A 20,417-nucleotide genomic window follows, 5' to 3' on the forward strand; every position below is an offset into this window, starting at 1 on the left:
AATCTTGAGAAATGTGTTTTCATGCAAAAGTACCTAATCCCCAGGGAACCACTCCAACTAAAGTAAAGTTCAAGTTACTTGAGCATTCTGAATTTGACTCGGACTCCTGATACCCAAAAGGGGCCACTTGTTCTTTGCCACCTCAGCTGCACCGCAGCCTGGTGGCTATTCCCAAAACTCTCTGCTCATAAAGACTAGATGTGCTCAGTAGACTTCCTTTAAACTGTTAGCAGCAAAGAAGAGCAGGCTGTTCACAGAATCACCCGCGAGTACAGGCACGCCTCGTTTAATTGCACTTTGCTTTATTGTGCTTCATAAATACTGCATTTTTTACAGATTGAAGATTTCGTGGCAACCCTGCATCAAGCAAGTTTATTGGTACCATTGGTGTAAAATATTCTTACGTGAATCAGCAATTCAAAATGTCCTAGATCAAGCAATACTAGTAATGTCTGAAATGGAAGTTCTTAAAATTCACTGTGATCTTTGATTTTCAGAATGCTTGGATTCTTTATAATACTATTTTTCAAGGTGACTACTTTTATATTCTACAGGGAAATGTCATTCATGAACCATCGGTTGAATATTCACTTTCTTCCTAGCCAAATAAAACACCTATGTTAAAAGGCTGCTGGTATCTGGTTAGCTATCCAAAATTGGTTTAATTATTTCATATATTACCTAGACAAGAAAGGAATTTTATGATAGATAAACTACATAAACAAACAACCTCAAAGGGCTCTAAGGCTTAAAAATAAGCACAGTCATGGAAAATGTTACTTTTCATGGAAAATTTTTACTTTATTTTGTAAGAAGTAATGTTTTGAGTATGTTTACTCTACTCTTTCAAAGTAATGCAAGTACAATGATAAGCACTGAATGAAAAGTACCCTGCTTTATGAACTTAACGTTTAATACACTGAAGGCATACTGCTTACTGAAGGTAGAAATATGGGATCCAATTATAAAACTTAACATGTAAGAGTAAACACATACAACTGAAGAGTTGTGAAAAAATAGAGGATTAATCAAAATATTCTGTTTAAAAATATTAAGTTCAAGTTAAGTGGGAATTTTATGCATAAAAATCATATTGTATAGTCAGAATGACTCCTCAGTGGTCATTCCTGAGAAACAAGTAGTAACTTTAGTTAAAAGTTAACCTTTAACTTCTTTTTCAAAGTACTTTCAGAACTTCACTATCCAAATTAAAATATTATAACAATTCATTCCGAAGACATGTTATATAGTTCTCATCCAAGACATCTTCTTGTGATGTATAAATAAATCTGCTAGCAAAAGAGTAAGAAAAAAACAATCTAGGAAAAGAAAATAGTTCAATTGAGTCAAAGTATGATCTTAAATTACTTTTTTTTCCTCCTCCTCATTTCTTTTCACGAAGACCTCTGAGACAGAAAGAAACCTGCAGGGAGTTCACCTGGGTCTGCATTTTCTCTCAAATCTCTTGGCTGTGACACAGCACAGGGAAGCACTAATGTCACCCTATTTCACCGGACGGGAATATGGAACCCCATTCAGCCCTGGGCAGCAATGAGTAACATTACAAGAGTGCCTAGTCTATAATTATTCAGCAACAAGGTGGACTTCTCTAGTGATGATTTTACTGTATGTTTTGTTGCCTTCACACCAATGAACCATCAAAAAAAAAAAAAAATTAAAAACCTGAAATTCAAACTGTCAGTAGACAACCATTTCAAAATTGGGAAAAGTAAAGATAGGCCCAACCACTTAAAGTCTCCCTCTTCCATTCCCACGTGACACAATTCATTTTTCCCGTAATGATCCTAAAGAGAAACCCAAGTTCCCAACCCTACTGCACCAAGAAACAGCGCCACTGGTGTGCCGCGCACGGGTCGGGCGCTGCGGGAGGCGAGCGGGAGGTCCGGCGCCCACGCTTCCGTCAATCAGCCTGGCCCCGCCCGTTTTCAGTCCGCGCGTGCGCGCCGGGGGCTTCCGGGGCCGGCACCGGGGGCCCCGCGGGCCTGGCTCCGGCGCCGGCAGGCGGGCACGGCCCGGCGGCGCACAGGGGAGTCCGCTTCAGTTTTATGACTCGGGGCGGGGTGGCCTTCTTGTCGGAGAGCAGGACCTTGGCGGGAGGTGGGTGCGCGGCTCCGTTTTCAGCGCTCCCGGCCCCACGAGGAGCCTGGGGCTGCCCCGGCAGCGCAGTGCCCGCCGGGGACGGAGCCTTGGGCGGCGCAGAGCGCAGCGCTGCCTTTCCGCCCGCAGACTGCAGGGTGCCGGCCGGGGACACCCTGACCGACGCCGAGTTCTTGACTTTAATTTGGGTGCTGGTGGAAGGGCCCAGGAATCTGACCGGCTTGGGACCAGTCTTACAGTTCACACCTTCGTCTTCCTCTTCGTTGAACGCCATCAGTCGCCTGTGAATACAGAAGCATGTCACGGTCAGCATTTACAGGTTGGGTGACCCATGAAAACGTCTCCAAAGTTGTATCTTCAGGGGCAAATCGTTTTCATCAAGAATTTGAGTCAGGAGATTCAGAGGGATCATCTTACCTCAGCTCCTCTCCCACCAAGGTCAATAAGTAAATCACCAAGTTTACATAAGGTTGCTTCTGCTTGAATACAAACTCTTAAAATCACCATAATGTTAAAAAATAAAATAAGATCACCATAATGTTAATATGAACGACAAATTAAAATTGGGTATGTTACACTAGAATTATACATCACTTGGTTCCTAAGAGTCCTCACGTGATCCAGAGGATAACCAGGATGATCCCAAGTTGTTCTGTTTTCCCAGAACAACAGTTTTTTAAGAGTTACTGAGTAAATTTACTGTTTCAGCCCAATAAACTCTTTGAGAAATGCTATTGCATATTGCACTCTCCTCCTCAAACTTTATACTCTGTATTAACAAAGGTTCTGAGGTTTAAAGTAAAGACACCTGTTTAACTTTGCTGGATCCATATTTCCCAATAATTCTGTAACGCTACATTTGGCACCCAGTAAAATTAGCATTCTGCCAAACGCATTTTAGGAGCTGCTAGAATGGTCAAGCCCAAGGTATAGTTGGATGCTTTTTGAATTTGAGAGGTACTGGACAAACCCTCAAAGATTCTTGAATTAAGTTTGCCATTCATTATAAAAAGTCTAAAGGCAAAGCAGTGTTTTAATTTTTAAAACATTCTATTTAAACAAACAAAAAACCCACCCTAGTTTACCCATTTCTTCCCTCCCCCACCCTATCCCTGCCTCTGGCAAACACCAATCAGTTCTTTGTATTCATCAGCTGGGATTTTTTTTTTTTTTTTTTTTTGGCTCCCTGTGTTAGATCACATGGTATTTGTCTGTCTTTGACTTATTTCACTTAATGCCCTCAAGGTTCATCCATGTTGTCACAAATGGCAAGATTGCATTCTTTTTTATGGCTGAATAATATTCCATTGTATATGTGTGTGTGTGTGTGTGTGTGTGTATACACATATATATATACCACATCTTCTTTATCCATTCACCCATCAATTGACACTTGAGTTTTTCCATATTGTAAATAATATTGCAATGACCATCGGGGTGCATATATCTTTTCAAGTTACTCTGCATTTTCTTTGGATAAATACCCGGAAGTGAAATTGCTGGATCATATGGTAGTTCTACCTTTAATTTTTTGAAGAACCTCCATGCTGTTTTCCATAGTGGCTGCACCAGTTTACATTCCCACCATAAGTGCACCCTCTCCACATCCTTGCCAACATTTGTTATGTCCTGTCTTTTTGATAATAGCCATCCTAACAGATCTGAGGTGATAGCTCATTGTGGTTTTGATTTGCATTTCCCTAATGATTACTGACGTTGAGCATCTTTTCATGTACCTGTTGGCCATCTGTATGTCTTCTTCGGAAAAATGTCTATTCAGATATTTCTGCTCATTTTTTAATCATTTTTTGGTATGAGTTCCTTATATATTTCAGATATTAGTTCCTTATCAGATACATGATTTGCAAATATTTTCTCCCATTCAGCAGATAGTCTTTTCATTTTGATGGTTTCCTTTGCTGTGCAGAAGTTTTTAGTTTGATATAGGTGCACTTGTTTATTTTTGCCTTTGTTGCTTTTGCTTTTGGTGTCAGATACAAAAAAAACATTGCTAAGGCCTATGTCAAGGAACTTACACCTCTGTTTTCTTCCAGCTTTATGACTTCAGATCTTATTTTCAAGTCTTTAATCCACTTTGAATTAATTTTTGTGTATGGTGCAAGATAGGGATCCAGGGATCCAGTTTTTCTTTTGCATGTGGATATCCAGTTTTCCCAACACCATGTATTAAAGAGACCGTCCTTTCCCCATTATATATTTTTGGCTCCTTTTATTGTAAACTAGATGATTATATGTATGGGTTTATTTCTGGGCTTTCTGTTCTGTTCCTCTGATCTATGTGTCTGGTTTTATGCCAATACCATACTGTTTTAATTATTATAGTTTTGTAATATACAATAGTCTGCCCTTATCCACAGTTTCACTTTATGCAGTTTAAATTACCCACGGTCAACAATGGTCTGAAAGCAGATGATCCTCCTTCTGACTGTCCTCAGAATGTCAGTAGTAGCCTAACGCTATGTCACAATGTCATTCATGCTATGACTTTTAGCCTAACGCTATGTCTATGTCATTCACTTCACTTCATCTCATGATATAGGCATTTTATCGTCTCACATCATCACAAGAAGGGTGAGTATAGTACAATAAGATATTTTAAGAGAGAGACCACATTCAGTTAACCTTTATTACAGTATATTGTTATAATTATTCTATTTTATTAGTTACTGCTATTACTCTCTTACTATGCCTAATTAATAAACTAAACTTTGTCACGGTATGTATGTATAGGAAAAAACATAGTACATACACAGTTCAATACTATCCATGGTTTCAGGCATCCACTGGGGGTCTTGGAACATATCTCCTGTGGATAACGGGGGGACTCTGCTAGTTTGAAATCAGGGACCATGAGGTTTCCAGCTTTGTCAAATCTTCTTTCTCAGGATTGCTTTGGCTATTCAGGATCTTTTATGGTTCCATACAAATGTGAGGATCGTTTGTCCTAGTTCCATAAAAAAATGCCATTGGAATTTTGATAGGGATTGCACTGAATCTGTAGATTGCTTTGGTAGCTTGGTGGATTGCTTTTTACGATATTCTTCCAATCCAGGAGGACAGAATATCTTTCCATTTATTTATGTTTTCTTCAATTTCGTTCACGTCTTATTGTTTTCAATATACAGGTCTTTCACCTCCTTGGTTAAATTTATTCCTAGATATTTTATTCTTTTTGGTACAATTGCAAATGGGATTTTCTTAATTTATCTTTCTGATCATCATTAGTGTACAAAAACAAACATTTTCAGTTATTAATTTTGTATCCTGAAATTTACTGAATTTGTTAGCTCTAACAGTTTTGATGGAGTTTTAAGGTTTTCTATGTGTAATATCATGCCAACTGCAAATAGTGCCAGTTTTACTTCTTCCTTTCTAATTTGGATGCCCTTTATTTCTTTTTCTTGCCTAAATGCTCTGGCTAGGACTTCCAGTACTATGTTGAATAAAAGTGGTGAGAGTGGGCATCCTTGTCTTGTTCCTGACCTTAAAGGAAAACCTATCAGCTTTTCAAATTGAGTATGTTGCTAGCTGTGGACTTGTCATATATGGACTTTATTATGTTGAAGTGTAGTCCCTCTATTCCCACTTTGTTGAGAATTTTTGTCATAAACTGTTGTTGAATTTTGTCAGATGCTTTTTCTGTATCTATTGAGATAATCGTATGATTTTTTATATATCAAAACCGTATGATAGATTTCTTTCAGTTCATGATGGTGATGTAGGAAAATCTTGAATTTACCTCCTCCTACAGATACACTGAGTCTACATCTACATGTGGAACAATTTCCTCTTAAAAAATAAAATCCTAAAGAACAGCTGAGTGACAACTACACATCATTAGAAGAAAGGAAATAAAGATTAGAGCAGAAGTAAATGAAGTAGAGACTCTAAAGACAATAGAAAAGATCAATGAAACTAAGAGCTGGTTCTTTAAAAAGATAAACAAAATTGACCAATCTTTAGCTGGACTCACCAAGAAAAAAGAGAAAGGACTCATAAATAAAATCAGAAATGAAGAGATGTTACAACTGATACCATGAAGATACAAAGGAGTATAAGAGCTTACTACAAATAATTACACACCAACAAATTGGACAGCCTAGAAGAGATGGATAAATTCCTAAGGGATTAAGAGGTACCGACTTCTAGTTATAAAATAAATAAGTCATGGGAATGAAAAGTACAGCATAGGGAATATAGTCAATAATATTATATAACATTGTATGGTGACAGATGGTAACTACACTTAGCATGGTGAGCAATGCATAATGTATAGAATTGTTGATTCACTATGTTGTACCCCTGAAACTAATATAACATTGTATGTCAACTATACTTCAGTGTTTTTTTAAAAAAGGAAATAAATTTAAAAATAACTTTTTAAAAATTCCTAGAAACATACAACCTACCAAGACTGACTAATGATGAAATTCACAATCTGAACAGACCGATTACTAATAAGGAGATTGAATCAGTAATCAAAAAGCTCCCAGGGCACCTGGCTGGCTCAGTCAGTGGAGCATGGGACTCCTGATCTTGGCGTCATGAGTTCAAGACCCATGTAGGGCCTAGAGCTTACTTTAAACAAAACAAAAACAACCTCCCAACAAACAAAAGTCCAGGACCAGATGGTTTTACTGGTAAATTCTACCAAACATTTGAAGGAGATTTAATACCAATCCTTCTCAAACTTTTCCAAACAACAGAAGATGAGGGAGCTCTTCCAAATTCTTTTTATGAGGCCAGGATAACCCTGATACCAAAACCAGACAAGAATACCACAAGAAAAGAAAATTACAGGCCAACATCCCTGGTGAATATAAATGCAATAATACTCAACAAAATATTAGCAGACCATTTTCAACAATACATTAAAGGATCATACACCATGATCAAGCAGGATTTATTCCAGGGATGCAAGGATGGTTCCACATCTGTAAGCCAGTCAATGTGATATACCACATTAACAAAATGAAGGAAAAGTCACAGAGAATATTATTTGAAATGACCTTAAAACTGTCAAACAACCACTGTTGAAACCCTGCCTGCTCCTTCTACTGCTTGCATCAGTTTCACTTCACGAAGATCATCTCCTGAACAGGAAGTGTAACTGTAATCCCCCAAGTCTTCTCCCTCTCATCAGCACTGATGTGTTTTCAGAGGCAAAAAAATACATCATCATGAACTTTGATCCTGGAAATAGGATCATAATGGCATGGTGATCTGAACACTGACATGTAGTAGAGAATGCAAATATAATATATTCAACCCTAAAACTACTGAACATAACTAAATTTTCTCAAGTGAATCAAATGAGTCTTTGGGACCTTGCAGCTGCTTCTAACTCATCATTATTATCTTATCCATGAATCAAAAATAATGCTTAATAAACCAGAGGAATGACAACACAGAGGAGAATCTCCATAAAACCATTCCTGCTTGTTTTTTCTGTCCACATCTTCCACTAGACCCCAATAAAGGCAGTAAAATACATGTCACATTAAAAAAAACAAAAAACAATATCAACAGAGCCAGATAACCTCTTTCGAATTGGGGCCATGTGACGGAGGCTTCCAAGTAAGGGCCGCTCTTCCAGAGTCCAACATTCTATCAGCTCATGAGGCACCCGCCAGTAGCTAACACCTGGAAGATAAAAAGGCATTATGAAGAGAGCCACTGTCCACTACAAAAGGTTCAGCAGCACTGTTTTGTGTAAGACTAGGCAGAAGGAGTTTGAAATTCATGCCTTGCATCTGAAGAAGGTAGGTGTACACAGGAAGTGTTCCCGAGAAGAGCCAAGGCAATGGTGGCCCAGCTCATAACCCAGGTCTAGCAATTGCTGGCTACCAGACCCAGCTCCACCCCTGATCATCAGCAGGTCTTCATATGGGTCCTGGGCAGATGAGCTGTTAAAGGCACAAGCTCTGGAGCCAAGCCTGCCTGAGTCTGAATGCCACGTCTATCACTCATTGATCATGCGATATTGGGAAAGTTACTTAACTTTTCTGTGCCTAAATTTTCTCATCTGTGAAATGATGATAATGGTACATACTTCATAGGCTGGTTGTGATGATTAAATGAGTAAATAAATGCAACATGCTTAGTATGGCCTGGCACTTGAACACTAAAGAGACATTAGGTGCCTTTATTTTATAAATCATAGTGTTGACAGTCATGTAAGGATTGGACAGTGAGGGTTCTAACTCCCGCCCTATCTACCTCATTGGGTGGCAGTAATCTTCAAATCAGGTATATTTTGTGAACCACTCTGTAAGAGGCAACCACTGCATAAAGATGAGCTATCACTACCCTATAAGCACCTTTTCAAGCAAAATAATCTTGAGTTAATGGTTTAGGCCAAGGTTGTGGTCAAACGCATTTTAATTTTTAAATCTAGTTAAGTTTCTGAATGAAAGTTGGAAATGTATTTTTATGCACCTCAAAAACATTATGCTGAGTGAAAAAAGACAAAAGGTCATGTATTGTACGATTTCAATTACAGGAAATATCCAGAACAGGCAAATGCATTGAGACAGAAAACAGATTGGTGGTTGCCAGAGGCTGAAAACAGAAGAGACCCGCGAGTAACTGCTTACAGGTACTGGCTTTCCTTTTGGGGTGAGGAAAATGTTTTGCAACTAGATAGAGATGGTGGTTATACAACATTGTTAACAGTAAATGCCACTGAAGTGTATACATTGATTTTATGTTACATGAATTTCACCTCAATTTTTTAAAAAAGAATCACAAAAAATTATATATAGATGCATTTTAAAAGGCTTAAGAAATGATGCTGAATAAAAATTGACTGACATTTTTAAAAAGTAACTTTGAAGTCCCAGGAATGGATATGGTGTTTTGTTTTTTTGTTTGTTTGTTTTTTTAAAGATTCGTTTATGAGAGAGGGAGAGAGAGCATGAGCAGGAGGGGCAGAGGGAGAGGGCAGAAAGAGAATCTCAAGCAGACTCCATGCCAAGTGCAGAGCCCAACACGGGGCTCAATCCCACAACCCCAACCTCAGCCAAAAACCAAGAGTCCAATGCTCAACTGACTGTACCACCCAGGTACCCCTGGTGTCTTGTCTTTTAATCATTAAAGACTTAGTAATAAATATTAACTTAGCAAGTTGGGCATATAAATTATTATATATAATAAATATATCCAATACTCACAGAAGCCTATGGACCTCATTTTAAGACAGTAATTTCCTGGAACTGCTTGATCATGCTCCCAAACCTACTTATACTATAAAAACATTCCCAAATCTCATCCATTAAGACTTTTTTTTAAGTCAGGTTTATTGAGATATAATTTACATAAAATAAAATTCACCCTTTTAAAGTACTCAGTTCAATGAGTTTTGACTATTGTACACAGCCATGTAATCATAGCCACAGTCAAGACATAGAACATTTTTATCACCCCAGAAGTTCCCTTGTACCCCTTTGCAGTCAGTGCCTTCCCCTCCATTCCCTAGTTTTGCCTTTTTGGGGGTGGCATATAAATGGAATCATACAGTATTCAGTCTTTTGTGTACGGCTTCTTTAGCATGATACACACATTAATGATCATTTCTTTTTATTGCTGAGTAGTATTCCATTATATGGATACACCACAATTTATTTTAAAAACTTTTTTTTTTCTGCCTATAAAGTAATTCACTTTCATTGTACAAAATTTGCATAATATAGAAAAGTATATACAAAAAAATCAAGATCATTTCTAATCCTAAAACTAGGAATTATGGTTCATTACACTCTGATGAATCTGATTCCAGTCTTTTTCCTTATTCATATGGTAGGCACATAACACTTTATATTTAATTTTGTTTCCTGCTTTTGATCTTTCATGACAGCTTATTTTATCTTGGGCATTCATCTATGTAAAAAATTATTCAAAATAATTTTAATAGCTATTGCTCAACTATATCCCATAGATGTACCAATATGTATTCAGTCCTCTATTACAGTCATTTATATTTTTTTTATTTTTTCTGTTATGAATAATGCTTAATTGAACACTCTGTTCATAAGCCTTTGTCTGATTTAATTATAACCTTAGGGTAGATACCTAGAAGTAGAACTGTCGGGTCAAAGAATATGAACAATTTTGATGTTATTGATATGTAATGATAAATTATTTCCCAATAAAGTAATATTAATTTGTACTCCTGCCAAGAATTCATGAGAGATATTTACTAATCTTGTATAAAAAATAATTCTTATTTAATATGTATTTCATTGATAAATAATGAGTTTGAACCTCTTGGTTTATCTCCTTTCCTGGAAATTTTGTGGTCATGAACCTTGCACATTTATTTACAATAGGGGTTGAACTGATTTTCTAATCAACTTAAATAAATCCTCTCTATTTTAAGGATATTCTTTGTCCAGGTAATGTAACATTTTTATCTAGGTTTTTTTTTTTTTTTAAAGATTTTATTTATTTATTTGACACAGAGAGAGACAGCCAGCGAGAGAGGGAACACAAGCAGGGGGAGTGGGAGAGGAAGAAGCAGGCTCCCAGCGGAGGAGCCTGATGTGGGGCTCGATCCCAGAACGCTGGGATCACGCCCTGAGCCGAAGGCAGATGCTTAACAACTGAGCCACCCAGGTGCCCCTATCTAGGTTTTTATTAGCCTTTTACTTTTATTTAGACTTTGTTGTTTTAAAGTTAATATATTAAATATTATGTAATCAAATTTATTCATCTTTGTCTTTATGATTTATTTTCCTATTAAGAAATCACTTATTTGCTTAAGTTTCATTATAGTTTATTCTAGCTTCATTTTTCATCCATTAAATTCACCTGGGGTTATTTTGATAAATGACATGAGGCTAAAGTTCTGTTTTCTCCCAAATATATTTCTCAATTACTTATTAAATCATCTATCTTTTTACATTGATATTTAATACTCCTTATCACATAGTATTTTTATTCTTGTAACTTCATCGGGATTTACTTCTGATCTCTGAATCTATTCTTGTACCAGAAACATAATGGTTCTTATTATTACAAATCCCTATATAGTATTTTTACTATCGCACAGTTAAGACTCATTCCTCTAATGACTTCTACTTCCCAAAATGTTCCTATTTCATTGGCTTATGCTTTCAAAGAATTTTAAAATCATTTCCTCAAGATTCCCAAAGAGTTCTAATGATATTTTGATAGGAATTGTGTCAAACCTATAACTTAATCTGAGAAGAACTGACATCTTTGTAATGAATATTATAAAATCTATCTGAATAGATTTCCCTTTCAAGAAAATGGTATGTCTCACCGTAATCTGTCTTCCTTTTTTATAGATGGATGGATGAATTGATGGAGGGATAAATATATTTTAGCAGTTTTCTTCACAAAAGACATCACCAAAGTATTTCTTGATAGGTCAGTCCTACTTATTTTGTTGTTTATTGCTATTGTGAATGGGGTTTTCCCCTATAATTTCTAACTAATCTATAGTAAGTAAGCTGGTCTTTGTTTACTTATATTCTGTCCAGCTAGTTTGGTTTACTAAACTCATCATTTAAAATACCTTTAGTTGATTCCTTTGGGTTTTCTAAAAAGACATACTGTCCCCAAATAGTAACTGTCTTCTTCCTTCCAATAATTCTTTCTCTTACTTCTGTTTCCTCTCTGATGGCTTTCCACAGGCCTTCCAGAAGGGTGTTAAATACCAATGATACTTCATTACATGCTCTCGAAAAAGTTAAAATCAGTCTTACGCTCTGTAAGTCAGTGATGCCAGCTCTCCCCTTCAGCTTCCTGAGTCAGTGGAGAAAGAAGCCCAGCCAGGACCCTCCCGGAGCCTCCTGGGCAGTCTGCCAGTCCAGAGGCACAACAGGAGACACACAACACCAGGGGGTTTGTTCCTCAACTTAAGCCTGAGCGTCTCAAAGTCAATTAAATCTAAAATAAAAACCTTAAAGAGAACAGCACTTTTTTCTGCTTGAGGGGTATGATTTAGAAAAAATTAAAAAAAAAGGAGGAAAAGTGAGGGGGACAAAGTCAGGAAAAGGAAGAAGGGTTGGTAGTAGCACCCCGCCTGAAGGAGAAACAGGTGATGGGAGAGTTTTTAAAAGCCTCCTCCTCTCCTTTTATTCAATCTTATGTGACTTGCAATGTCTGTCTCTACCAGCTTTCAAGATCATTTCAGGACCAATTAGATGTGTCTTATTTATCTGTGGACCCAACTTTAGGACTTCTTATAGGGTTTGCACCTAAGAGGTGCAAACAGCATCCAGAATTGTTTTAAGACTAAGAGGTACTGAATATAAACTACTTATCATACTGGATACTAAACAGCATTATTATTATTATCAAATGATATGAACAGTTGGTAAAAATGGTCAAATTCCAAAGTGTGCATTTAAAGATGATTGTTTCCTAAGCATTCTTCAGACATCTTCTGTGGCATTATTTTTTTTTTTAAAGATTTTATTTATTTATTCGACAGAGATAGAGACAGCCAGCGAGAGAGGGAACACAAGCAGGGGGAGTGGGAGAGGAAGAAGCAGGCTCCCAGCAGAGGAGCCTGATGTGGGGCTCGATCCCATAACGCCGGGATCACGTCCTGAGCCGAAGGCAGACGCTTAACTGCTGTGCCACCCAGGCGCCCCCTTCTGTGGCATTATTTTCATTTTTTCTTTTTTTAATTTGCCCCCCTTTTTTTTTTTTAAGATTTTACTTTTAAGTAATCTCTACACCTAACACGGGGCTCAAACTCACAACCCTGAGATCAGGAGTTGCACACTCCGTTGTCGGAGCCAGCCAGACGCCCCTCCTTTTTTCTGTTGATGGTACACTGTATGCTTAATTTAAAGGTATACTTCCTAGGAACAATACTAGGTACATAGTAGGTGCTAAATAAACTGCTGTTTAATTGAACTATATAAGCATAACTAACAGATGCTGAAATTATAAACTGTTTTTTAGGTTACTGAATTATAAACTATTAGTAATATCTAGCAACTCAGAGTAAAGATTTTTTTTTAAAGATTTATTTATTTATTTTAGAGAGAGAGAGAGAAGAGAGCAGGGGGAAGGGGCAGAGGGAAAGGGAAAGAGTGTCCCAAGCAGACTCTGTACTAAGCATGGAGCCCGATGAGGGGCTTGACCTCATGACCCTGAGATCGGGACCTGAGCTGAAACCAAGAGTCGGACGCTTAACCGACTGAACCACCCAGGCGCCCCAAGAGGTCTAAAAATTTTTAAGTATCAATCAATGATACTATGAGGTGACAAATACACAAAGAAATACTTGACCTATACATAGAAGTACTTTCTCAAAAAAAAAAAGAAATGCAGCATTTGAGCTTACTTTGTTTTATTAAGGAAAAGTCTACCTTCTGCCATGAAATAAAAGAACTGTACTATACCTTTTCCTTCCCAGGCATCAAAGGCATCCATCATTTTCTTCAGTTCAGCTACTGAGTAATAGCTCCAAATGTACTGAACATTATTTCCCGCCTCTCTAGAAATATTGCAAAAGGTGATGAAAACATACTACCTAAGTATGAATGTGTGTGTATATGCGCACACACACACACACACAAACACACACACACAACTAATAGATACTCACCAAGTACTTGTTAATTAAGGGGGAAAATATGTTGGTATTGAATAGTTGCTCTTCTGTGACCCTTCCTCAAGCATATAGATAATATATATTATATGTTATGAGTATAATATACTATACTCATGCTAACCTACATTTGATCTCCTTTTACCGTGGCAAAGTACTTGTTAATTCCACAATATAGACTGTGCAGACAAATCAACAAATTTTTAAAAATAAGTTTTCTAAAAAAATTACTTAAGCTCAGGAAAATTTTAAAAGATTCTTTTTTTTTTTTAAGAGAGATAGAGACAGCCAGCGAGAGAGGGAACACAAGCAGGGGGAGTGGGAGAGGAAGAAGCAGGCTCCTAGGAGAGGAGCCTGATGTGGGGCTCGATCCCATAACGCCGGGATCACGCCCTGAGCCGAAGGCAGACGCTTAACGACTGCGCCACCCAGGTGCCCAAAAGATTCACCTTTGACTAAAACCTTCCTAGCATTATGCCAGGCACTCATATATCTTATATAAACATCCTGTAAAGAATTCAGAAAACGACGTATTTCATCACCTAATAAGCAAATTCATGTGGTCATTCATTAGTCACTAATATGTGACCCAATCCAACCACCCAGAGAATTAAAAAACAAAACAAAACAGGACTGCTAACTGAATTGACCAATGTGAAGTAAATTTACAGAAAAAATATTAAGAGAATAACCCTTAAGAATTTGACATGTTCGAGTCATAGAATTTTAAGGCTGGGAGGAACCAGGGAAGTCCTTCATCGTTTCTCAGAACAGGACACTGAGGCACAGGCCAGTCCTGAGCCACTTGGCGGGCCTGCTGACTTCCAAGTCAGCAGTGAGTGCTCCTGCTCCTGGACGATGGTCCAGGGGAGACAGCCAGGCAGGTGGCTTTGCTTTTCCTTCTTTCCTTTTTTTCTAAAGCCTCTCAGGGGATTCTGATGCCCACTCCCAGTTGAGAGGCAAAATGCTCGACCACTGCGGACGTCCTATAACTTACATACATGTCATGAAGCAGGCCTGTCTTGACAGCTGTGAGGGCTCGCGCTGTGTGTTGCCCTGGTGTTAATGATCCTTTCTGTTCTCGAATCAACCACATACTCCATTCAGTAACACCTCTTACAAGAACCGAGACTTTATTTTGTTCCTTTTCATATTTAAATATGGACATACCTTTTAAAAATGCTTTTACTGTGAATTCTTCCTCCCAGCTGCTTATCAATAGCATCTGTTCCATCAGTTTTTGTGGAATATACACCAATAATTCTGCTCTCACAGCTTGCACCAGATGTGTTAAGATAGTGGAGAACCCAGACTGTTGGCTTATTGCAAACTAAACCATATGAATCACAGAAGTCTGTTAGAGCCTGGAGCAAAAAAATATAAAAAATTTGAATTTAATTCTGGAGTAAAGTAAGAATGAATTTGCTCTATTACTTTCATGTAAAGCTGCAATTTCAGTTGGTCATAAGGGAAATAAAAAGATTATAAATTTCGGCCTAGTCTTTATGCCTTGAAAAACCAAACATGCTTTTGTTGAATTTAGGGTGGGGGTGGGGCAAATCACAAAAAGCACCACCCACAAACCCAACACCTTTTCCTCTACAGAATCCTTTCCACATGGAAATTGTATTTCCCTTTCTCCTCCATTAACCTCACTACCAACATTATTTTTAATTTTAAAATCTTCATATGACTAAAAGACCTTTTTCTTTTCCCTTTATTTTCCCCCCAATTTCCCATTTGACTCAATCTTCCTTTCACCTTCTACTGACTAAGCCTCATGGCTGATGTTTATTTTTAACTCCAAGTCCAATCGTGAACCAGATAAACTTGTTCTTTTCCACTGAAAGACATGAATATATGAACTCAATGCAAACTGTAAGAACTCTTTTAGCATTTATCTACCTATTCACTGATTCTTTTGCATATTAAGAAGCTACTAATGTGGTGAGCAGTACCTAAGGTCCTGGACACAGCGTCCCAACCCTCCTTGAGTTATAGGTAACGTAAAAGACGGACAGTCGATAAGCCATCAGCACACAGTGTAAGTGCTACCAGGTGAGCCGATGAAGTGCTAGGGACACAGAGCAATAGGGCTTCACCCACTGGAGTGGCAGGGACCTTCCCTGGGAGAAAAAGCAGTGTTCCTGTGAGCTCCCCGAGGACCAGCACTTTTGTCTGCTTTGTCTAGTATCCCAAGTGCCTGGAATAGTGCCTGACACAAAGGAGGAGATGCTTAATATTTAACTGACTCAAATGAATGAAAATAGGAGCCTAATATGTCTTACATTTTCATTTACTATTGCTATCTGTGTGTTGTATTTCTTTGTGTCCCACAGAGTCCCTACAGCAGTGCTCTCTACACCTACGACATTTGAGATAAATATGTGTTGGCTGACATAGTGAATGCGCACATGCTGTGTCCTTTTTGCATATAAAACAGAAATAAAAGACCATAGAGTTGAGACTTCAGAAGAGGAATCTTAACCCACCCCAACTTTTCAGTCAGGTGTTTTAGCCCCATTCTGCAGACATGGCAAACAGCACCAAATAACTGTCTGACGACTCATTTCTAAATAACTTCCCTTGGCAGAACCCACACAACCGTGCAAATTCCTGAAGGGGATCTGGAACCGAATCAACTTTCTCTTCATGCTACACTCCTAATAACCATACCGTCGGCTTGCTCTCCTAAGGCGATGTCTAAACCAAATCAATTCAGATCAGTTTTCACTATTATTAATTATCTAGGAAAAATATTTTCTTTTTAGATCCCCAAAGGTGCTAAAAGCAAATATAATAATTACCAATAAGACAAAAACAGGTAATGAAGCTTTTCAAGTCATGTAAAGTTCTTTAAAATGTGATTTAAAGGAGAAGCATCTTTAAAAAGAGATTTACTGATCTCAAAGTAAATTACTCAAACTGATGTTTTAACTTAGTAATAAACTGCTACACTCACTAAATCAGGCAGGAGATTTTATACAATCTTTTACTTATCATGACCATTCTTTTAAAGTCATTTCAGTAAATAAAATAATACCACTATACCCTTATATATTACAGTATTGCTGTTAATTTACGAAGAACCTAAAGAACAGAATATTTCTATTAAAAAAGCCATCAAAAGATATTAAATCTTCAATGAGAAACAAACACTCCATAAACCTTTGAGTGGCACTGTAATACACTTTCCTAGAACATAGGATTTTGGCCTTAAAATAATTAGTAGTAATTAAGAAAAGTGTCTTCAAAAGTTAGAAAAAGTAAAACTTTCCCACGTTTGGTTTATGTGGCAACACAGGCTATGCAAAATAACACACATTGCTTTGTGTATAAAAAGTGAATATATATGTATACATATATATTTTTTAAAACTTAAGAAAATGCCAAGACCTTTTTAAGTTCTATATTTGACCTTAAAGAATATGTCTCCATTTCATTGGCCAAGTGGTCAGACAAGCTGTACGGATAAGGGATGCCAAAGTAATCCGCCTCTTCCTGCAGAGCAATGCGGGTTCGCTCATCTGTGGGGATGTGAACTTCTCCATGAAGATAATCCAAAAGGTATTTAAATAGATGTCCATCACGGTCAATAACACAAGCCCCTAGAAAACATTCAGTTCAAACATGATTGCATAAATACGTATGACCGTGATAAAATTTCAACATGTCAAACTAAAATCAGACTGAAGACCTCTACAATTAGAAATGTTTCTTTCTCACAAGAAAGTTAATAGCTACTGTTCAAATGGGTTTAGTCAAATTTGGTGATCCTCTGTTTTCTCACCTACCATACAGGAAAATGTATTCCGAGCTCCATTTGGGGATTTTAGATGCAATGACCATATTCCCTCTATGGCCCTTCAAAAGCCACAGAGACCCCAGACTACTCCTGAAATGTAGGCCTACCCTTCAGCGCTGCCCAGCCAGGAAAGACGTATGGAGCTCCTCCGTAATGACGATATCCCCGTTAATGTGTCATGTTTGGCTGTAAGTCGACTGGTAGTGTTACTAACATATAAACCCTGGGCTCCCAATGCTGTGCTGGTACTTTACGACAAAAGGCTTTCTTAGACAATTTAGCAGAGTTGGTGTGAGGTTACTCAATAATTCCTTTTCTCCCTTGAGTAGCTTAGAGTAGAAGGAATTAAGAAGCTAAAATTTGGGGACAGGAAAAAACGCAATCCTTGCTTACCATCTTTTCACCAACAACCTTCCTGCCCACATGGCCATCATGCCTCAGGCAGCAGCCATTGGTGTTTTCCATTCATTCAACTCCCCTTCAGCTGGCAAAGCACTCTCTCAAGACCCAGGGTTACTAACAGCCCCTCATGCTCAAGACTTCTCACTCCCTCTCTTCTGACACAGAAGCGAGACTGGGTTCTCTGAGCCCCAGAACTCCAAAGAGGTGCAAAATGCCTTAGTGGCATTGCTGAGGTTTCTCTCCAACCGGTAGTGGGTTCAGTAAATGCCAGAGGACCCCAAGCAGGGAGAGCAGCCCAGATCCCTACCCTTGTGCTTTACAGTTTCTTCTGGAACACCAATGTTCAGTTCTCTACCACTAGGTGACTGACATTTTATCGTGTGCACATCAGCCCACACTAGGCTACATAGCCAGATTAGGTGGCAAGTTTCACGCTAATTCTGCACTGCCGCTGACTGCCTTGTGAACTAGGAGGGTGGCTCTTTCTCCAGAGAACTCGATGTTTTAACCTGAGGAATACAGAGAAGCCTCAATACCTTTATCCATGGAGTTGCATGAATGGAACAACTTTCCAAAAATAATCAATCCCCATGATGAGGTCATGGTAGGCCTTCACATGCATTAGTCTTCCTGTCAACTAGTAGTGACAGCATCACTGATTCTGGAAACCCATATTTCATTTCTCCATGTATTTAATAAGTCTCCATACAGGCCTAATGGTCTCAATAATTAGTATACTGGTCTAATATATTCTATTGTAATTAGCAAAACCAAAGGGAATTTAAACCAGACTATTTTAATGAATATTTATGATCATGCTTACAGACTTTAGATATTTACCCGATTCATCTGTTTTTAGAGGAAAACGACCACTGAACATGGATGCCAGCATGGAATCTTTAAAGCGGCACAAGGACTCCCGTCTGGCTGTATAAGTACAGCCACCGACGTTCAGTCGAAGAATATCTAACACTTTTTCTTCTGCCTTGTGACCTTCCATTGCTCCCAGCAACACCTGAATTTTTGCCTTCAAACACTTTCAGAAACTGCAAAATAATGGTGGTCTTGGTCTACCTCTGTGAAAACAAAGAACAATCACTGCTGGTATTTCCAACAATACACTAAGGAGATAATAAAATACATTTTAATGTGACTTAAATCCCTCAGCACTGACAATTTCAAAGGACTTTATATAATATGAAAGAAGTTTTGAGATATGCTGGGAAGCTGGAAAACTTTGGCTCAGAGTATTTGTAAATGGTAAATGATCACCAACCAAAGCATAGCTATTGAAATGACTGTTTAAAGAATTAAAATAATGCATTGTCTGTCACATATAAAGCAAAGGTGAGGTTTGCTTATGTTCTTTGATATTCACGTATCTTTTTATGCTACAGTAAGTCTGAGGGAGCTGTCTAGGCTGCAGAGGGGGGCAGCATGTAGCAAGGATTAGGCTATGAGGCTCTACCACTTGCTAGGGTGGGGCAAATACTTCTCTTCTGCCTGTTTCCTCATCTATAAAATGGAGCCAGGGATGGTGCCTACCTCAAAGGACTATCAGAGGAATAACTGATAGAACATAAAAAAGGTAAGATAAGCTGACAAAACATATAGAACTGTCTCTGGCTCAGAGTAAGTACTCGATGAAGGATAAATATTATCTATAATCCTATAAATTTTTCCATAAGGTGTATACTGAGGGATTGATATTGGCTCTGGAGATTTAAGGAGACACAAAAGCAGAAATTATTAACAATGATAATTGTAGTTCCTAGGTTAGGTAACTAAGGAATATATAATTTATCAGCTGAGATCAGAATTTTATGTATACCAGTAGCCAGACTGGTGCAGAAGAGCAACAAATAACACCTCTGCATCATCTGGCTTCTCCAGGCTAAAATGGCTGAAGCTTTAGAGAAGTTTTAAGGATTTGATTTCTTAATCCACTCTGGAGATGGATGAACCGAAGGTAACTGCAGTGTTTTTATGGAACCTAAAACAAAACTGTGATGATAAAGGTGCTCCTGATGGAACTGCACATTTCACAGCACATGTAAAATGGCTGTCAAGAGGCTCAACTATATTCATGGCAACTTGCTTTTACTGTGGGATCAACGAGCATCCTTTTGTAGATGCTCCAATTTAGCCAGTCTCCAATGAATTGGGAAAAGGAGACCACTGGTGTCTGATGAAAGCAATGTGTGTCAAACATGGTCAGTAGACAGAAACTCTTACGGACCAATGGTCCGGCTTTCAAAAACCACTTATCAGTGTGACTTCTGCTGCCTAGGAGTCCTAGGAGCAACGGGGCAATGATCCATGTGAAGGAACCACCTCTGAAGCATGGGATGGAACGGGCTCATGCTGCCCCAGTCGCCAGCTCCCTGGAATCCATCTATTCTTCAAAGTCACAGGCAAATCTCACAACTTGCATGACCTTCCCAAGCATCCCCCAGTTAGAATCTGTGCACCACCCACCAA

At 38.3% G+C, this 20,417-nt stretch overlaps 1 protein-coding gene and 1 long non-coding RNA gene across 10 annotated transcripts; one reads left to right on the top strand and one right to left on the bottom strand.

The window, feature by feature from the left end:
* Nucleotides 1-290: 290 nt before the first annotated feature.
* On the bottom strand, nt 291-18,936 carry KCTD18 (potassium channel tetramerization domain containing 18). The gene is made up of 6 exons (XM_026492229.4): nt 18,777-18,936; nt 17,126-17,337; nt 14,900-15,093; nt 13,521-13,615; nt 7,680-7,782; nt 291-2,399 (listed from the first exon to the last, which is right to left on the bottom strand). The coding sequence occupies exons 1-6, from the start codon at nt 18,934-18,936 to the stop codon at nt 1,922-1,924; spliced, it is 1,242 nt and encodes a 413-aa protein (XP_026348014.1). The 3' UTR covers nt 291-1,921.
* LOC113250611 (uncharacterized) lies at nt 2,320-19,282 on the top strand. Of its 9 annotated transcripts, XR_007188429.2 has the most exons (7): nt 2,392-2,556; nt 5,891-7,901; nt 8,642-8,737; nt 10,599-10,752; nt 11,448-11,529; nt 17,531-17,722; nt 18,796-19,282. It is a non-coding gene; the product is annotated as an uncharacterized LOC113250611 (long non-coding RNA). The 9 variants fall into 9 exon arrangements; XR_008956150.1 differs by lacking the exon at nt 5,891-7,901 and having other exon boundaries at nt 2,320-2,423; XR_008956154.1 differs by lacking the exons at nt 17,531-17,722; nt 18,796-19,282 and adding an exon at nt 11,796-12,070 and having other exon boundaries at nt 2,349-2,437; nt 5,891-6,274.
* Nucleotides 19,283-20,417: the final 1,135 nt, after the last annotated feature.

The sequence above is a fragment of the Ursus arctos genome, unplaced genomic scaffold, assembly GCF_023065955.2.
Source record: "Ursus arctos isolate Adak ecotype North America unplaced genomic scaffold, UrsArc2.0 scaffold_1, whole genome shotgun sequence".
In the NCBI taxonomy this organism is placed as follows: domain Eukaryota; kingdom Metazoa; phylum Chordata; class Mammalia; order Carnivora; family Ursidae; genus Ursus; species Ursus arctos.

Bases quoted from the DNA above. Each gene is read 5' to 3' on its own strand.
- KCTD18 (XM_026492229.4), bottom strand. From the start codon at position 18,936: ATGGAAGGTCACAAGGCAGAAGAAAAAGTGTTAGATATTCTTCGACTG. The intron at 13,616-14,899 runs GTATGTCCATAT...CAATATTTCTAG, and splicing joins AGTAAAAGCATTTTTAAAAG to AGAGGCGGGAAATAATGTTC. The intron at 2,400-7,679 runs GTTATCTGGCTC...CTGTATTCACAG, and splicing joins ATGGCCCCAATTCGAAAGAG to GCGACTGATGGCGTTCAACG.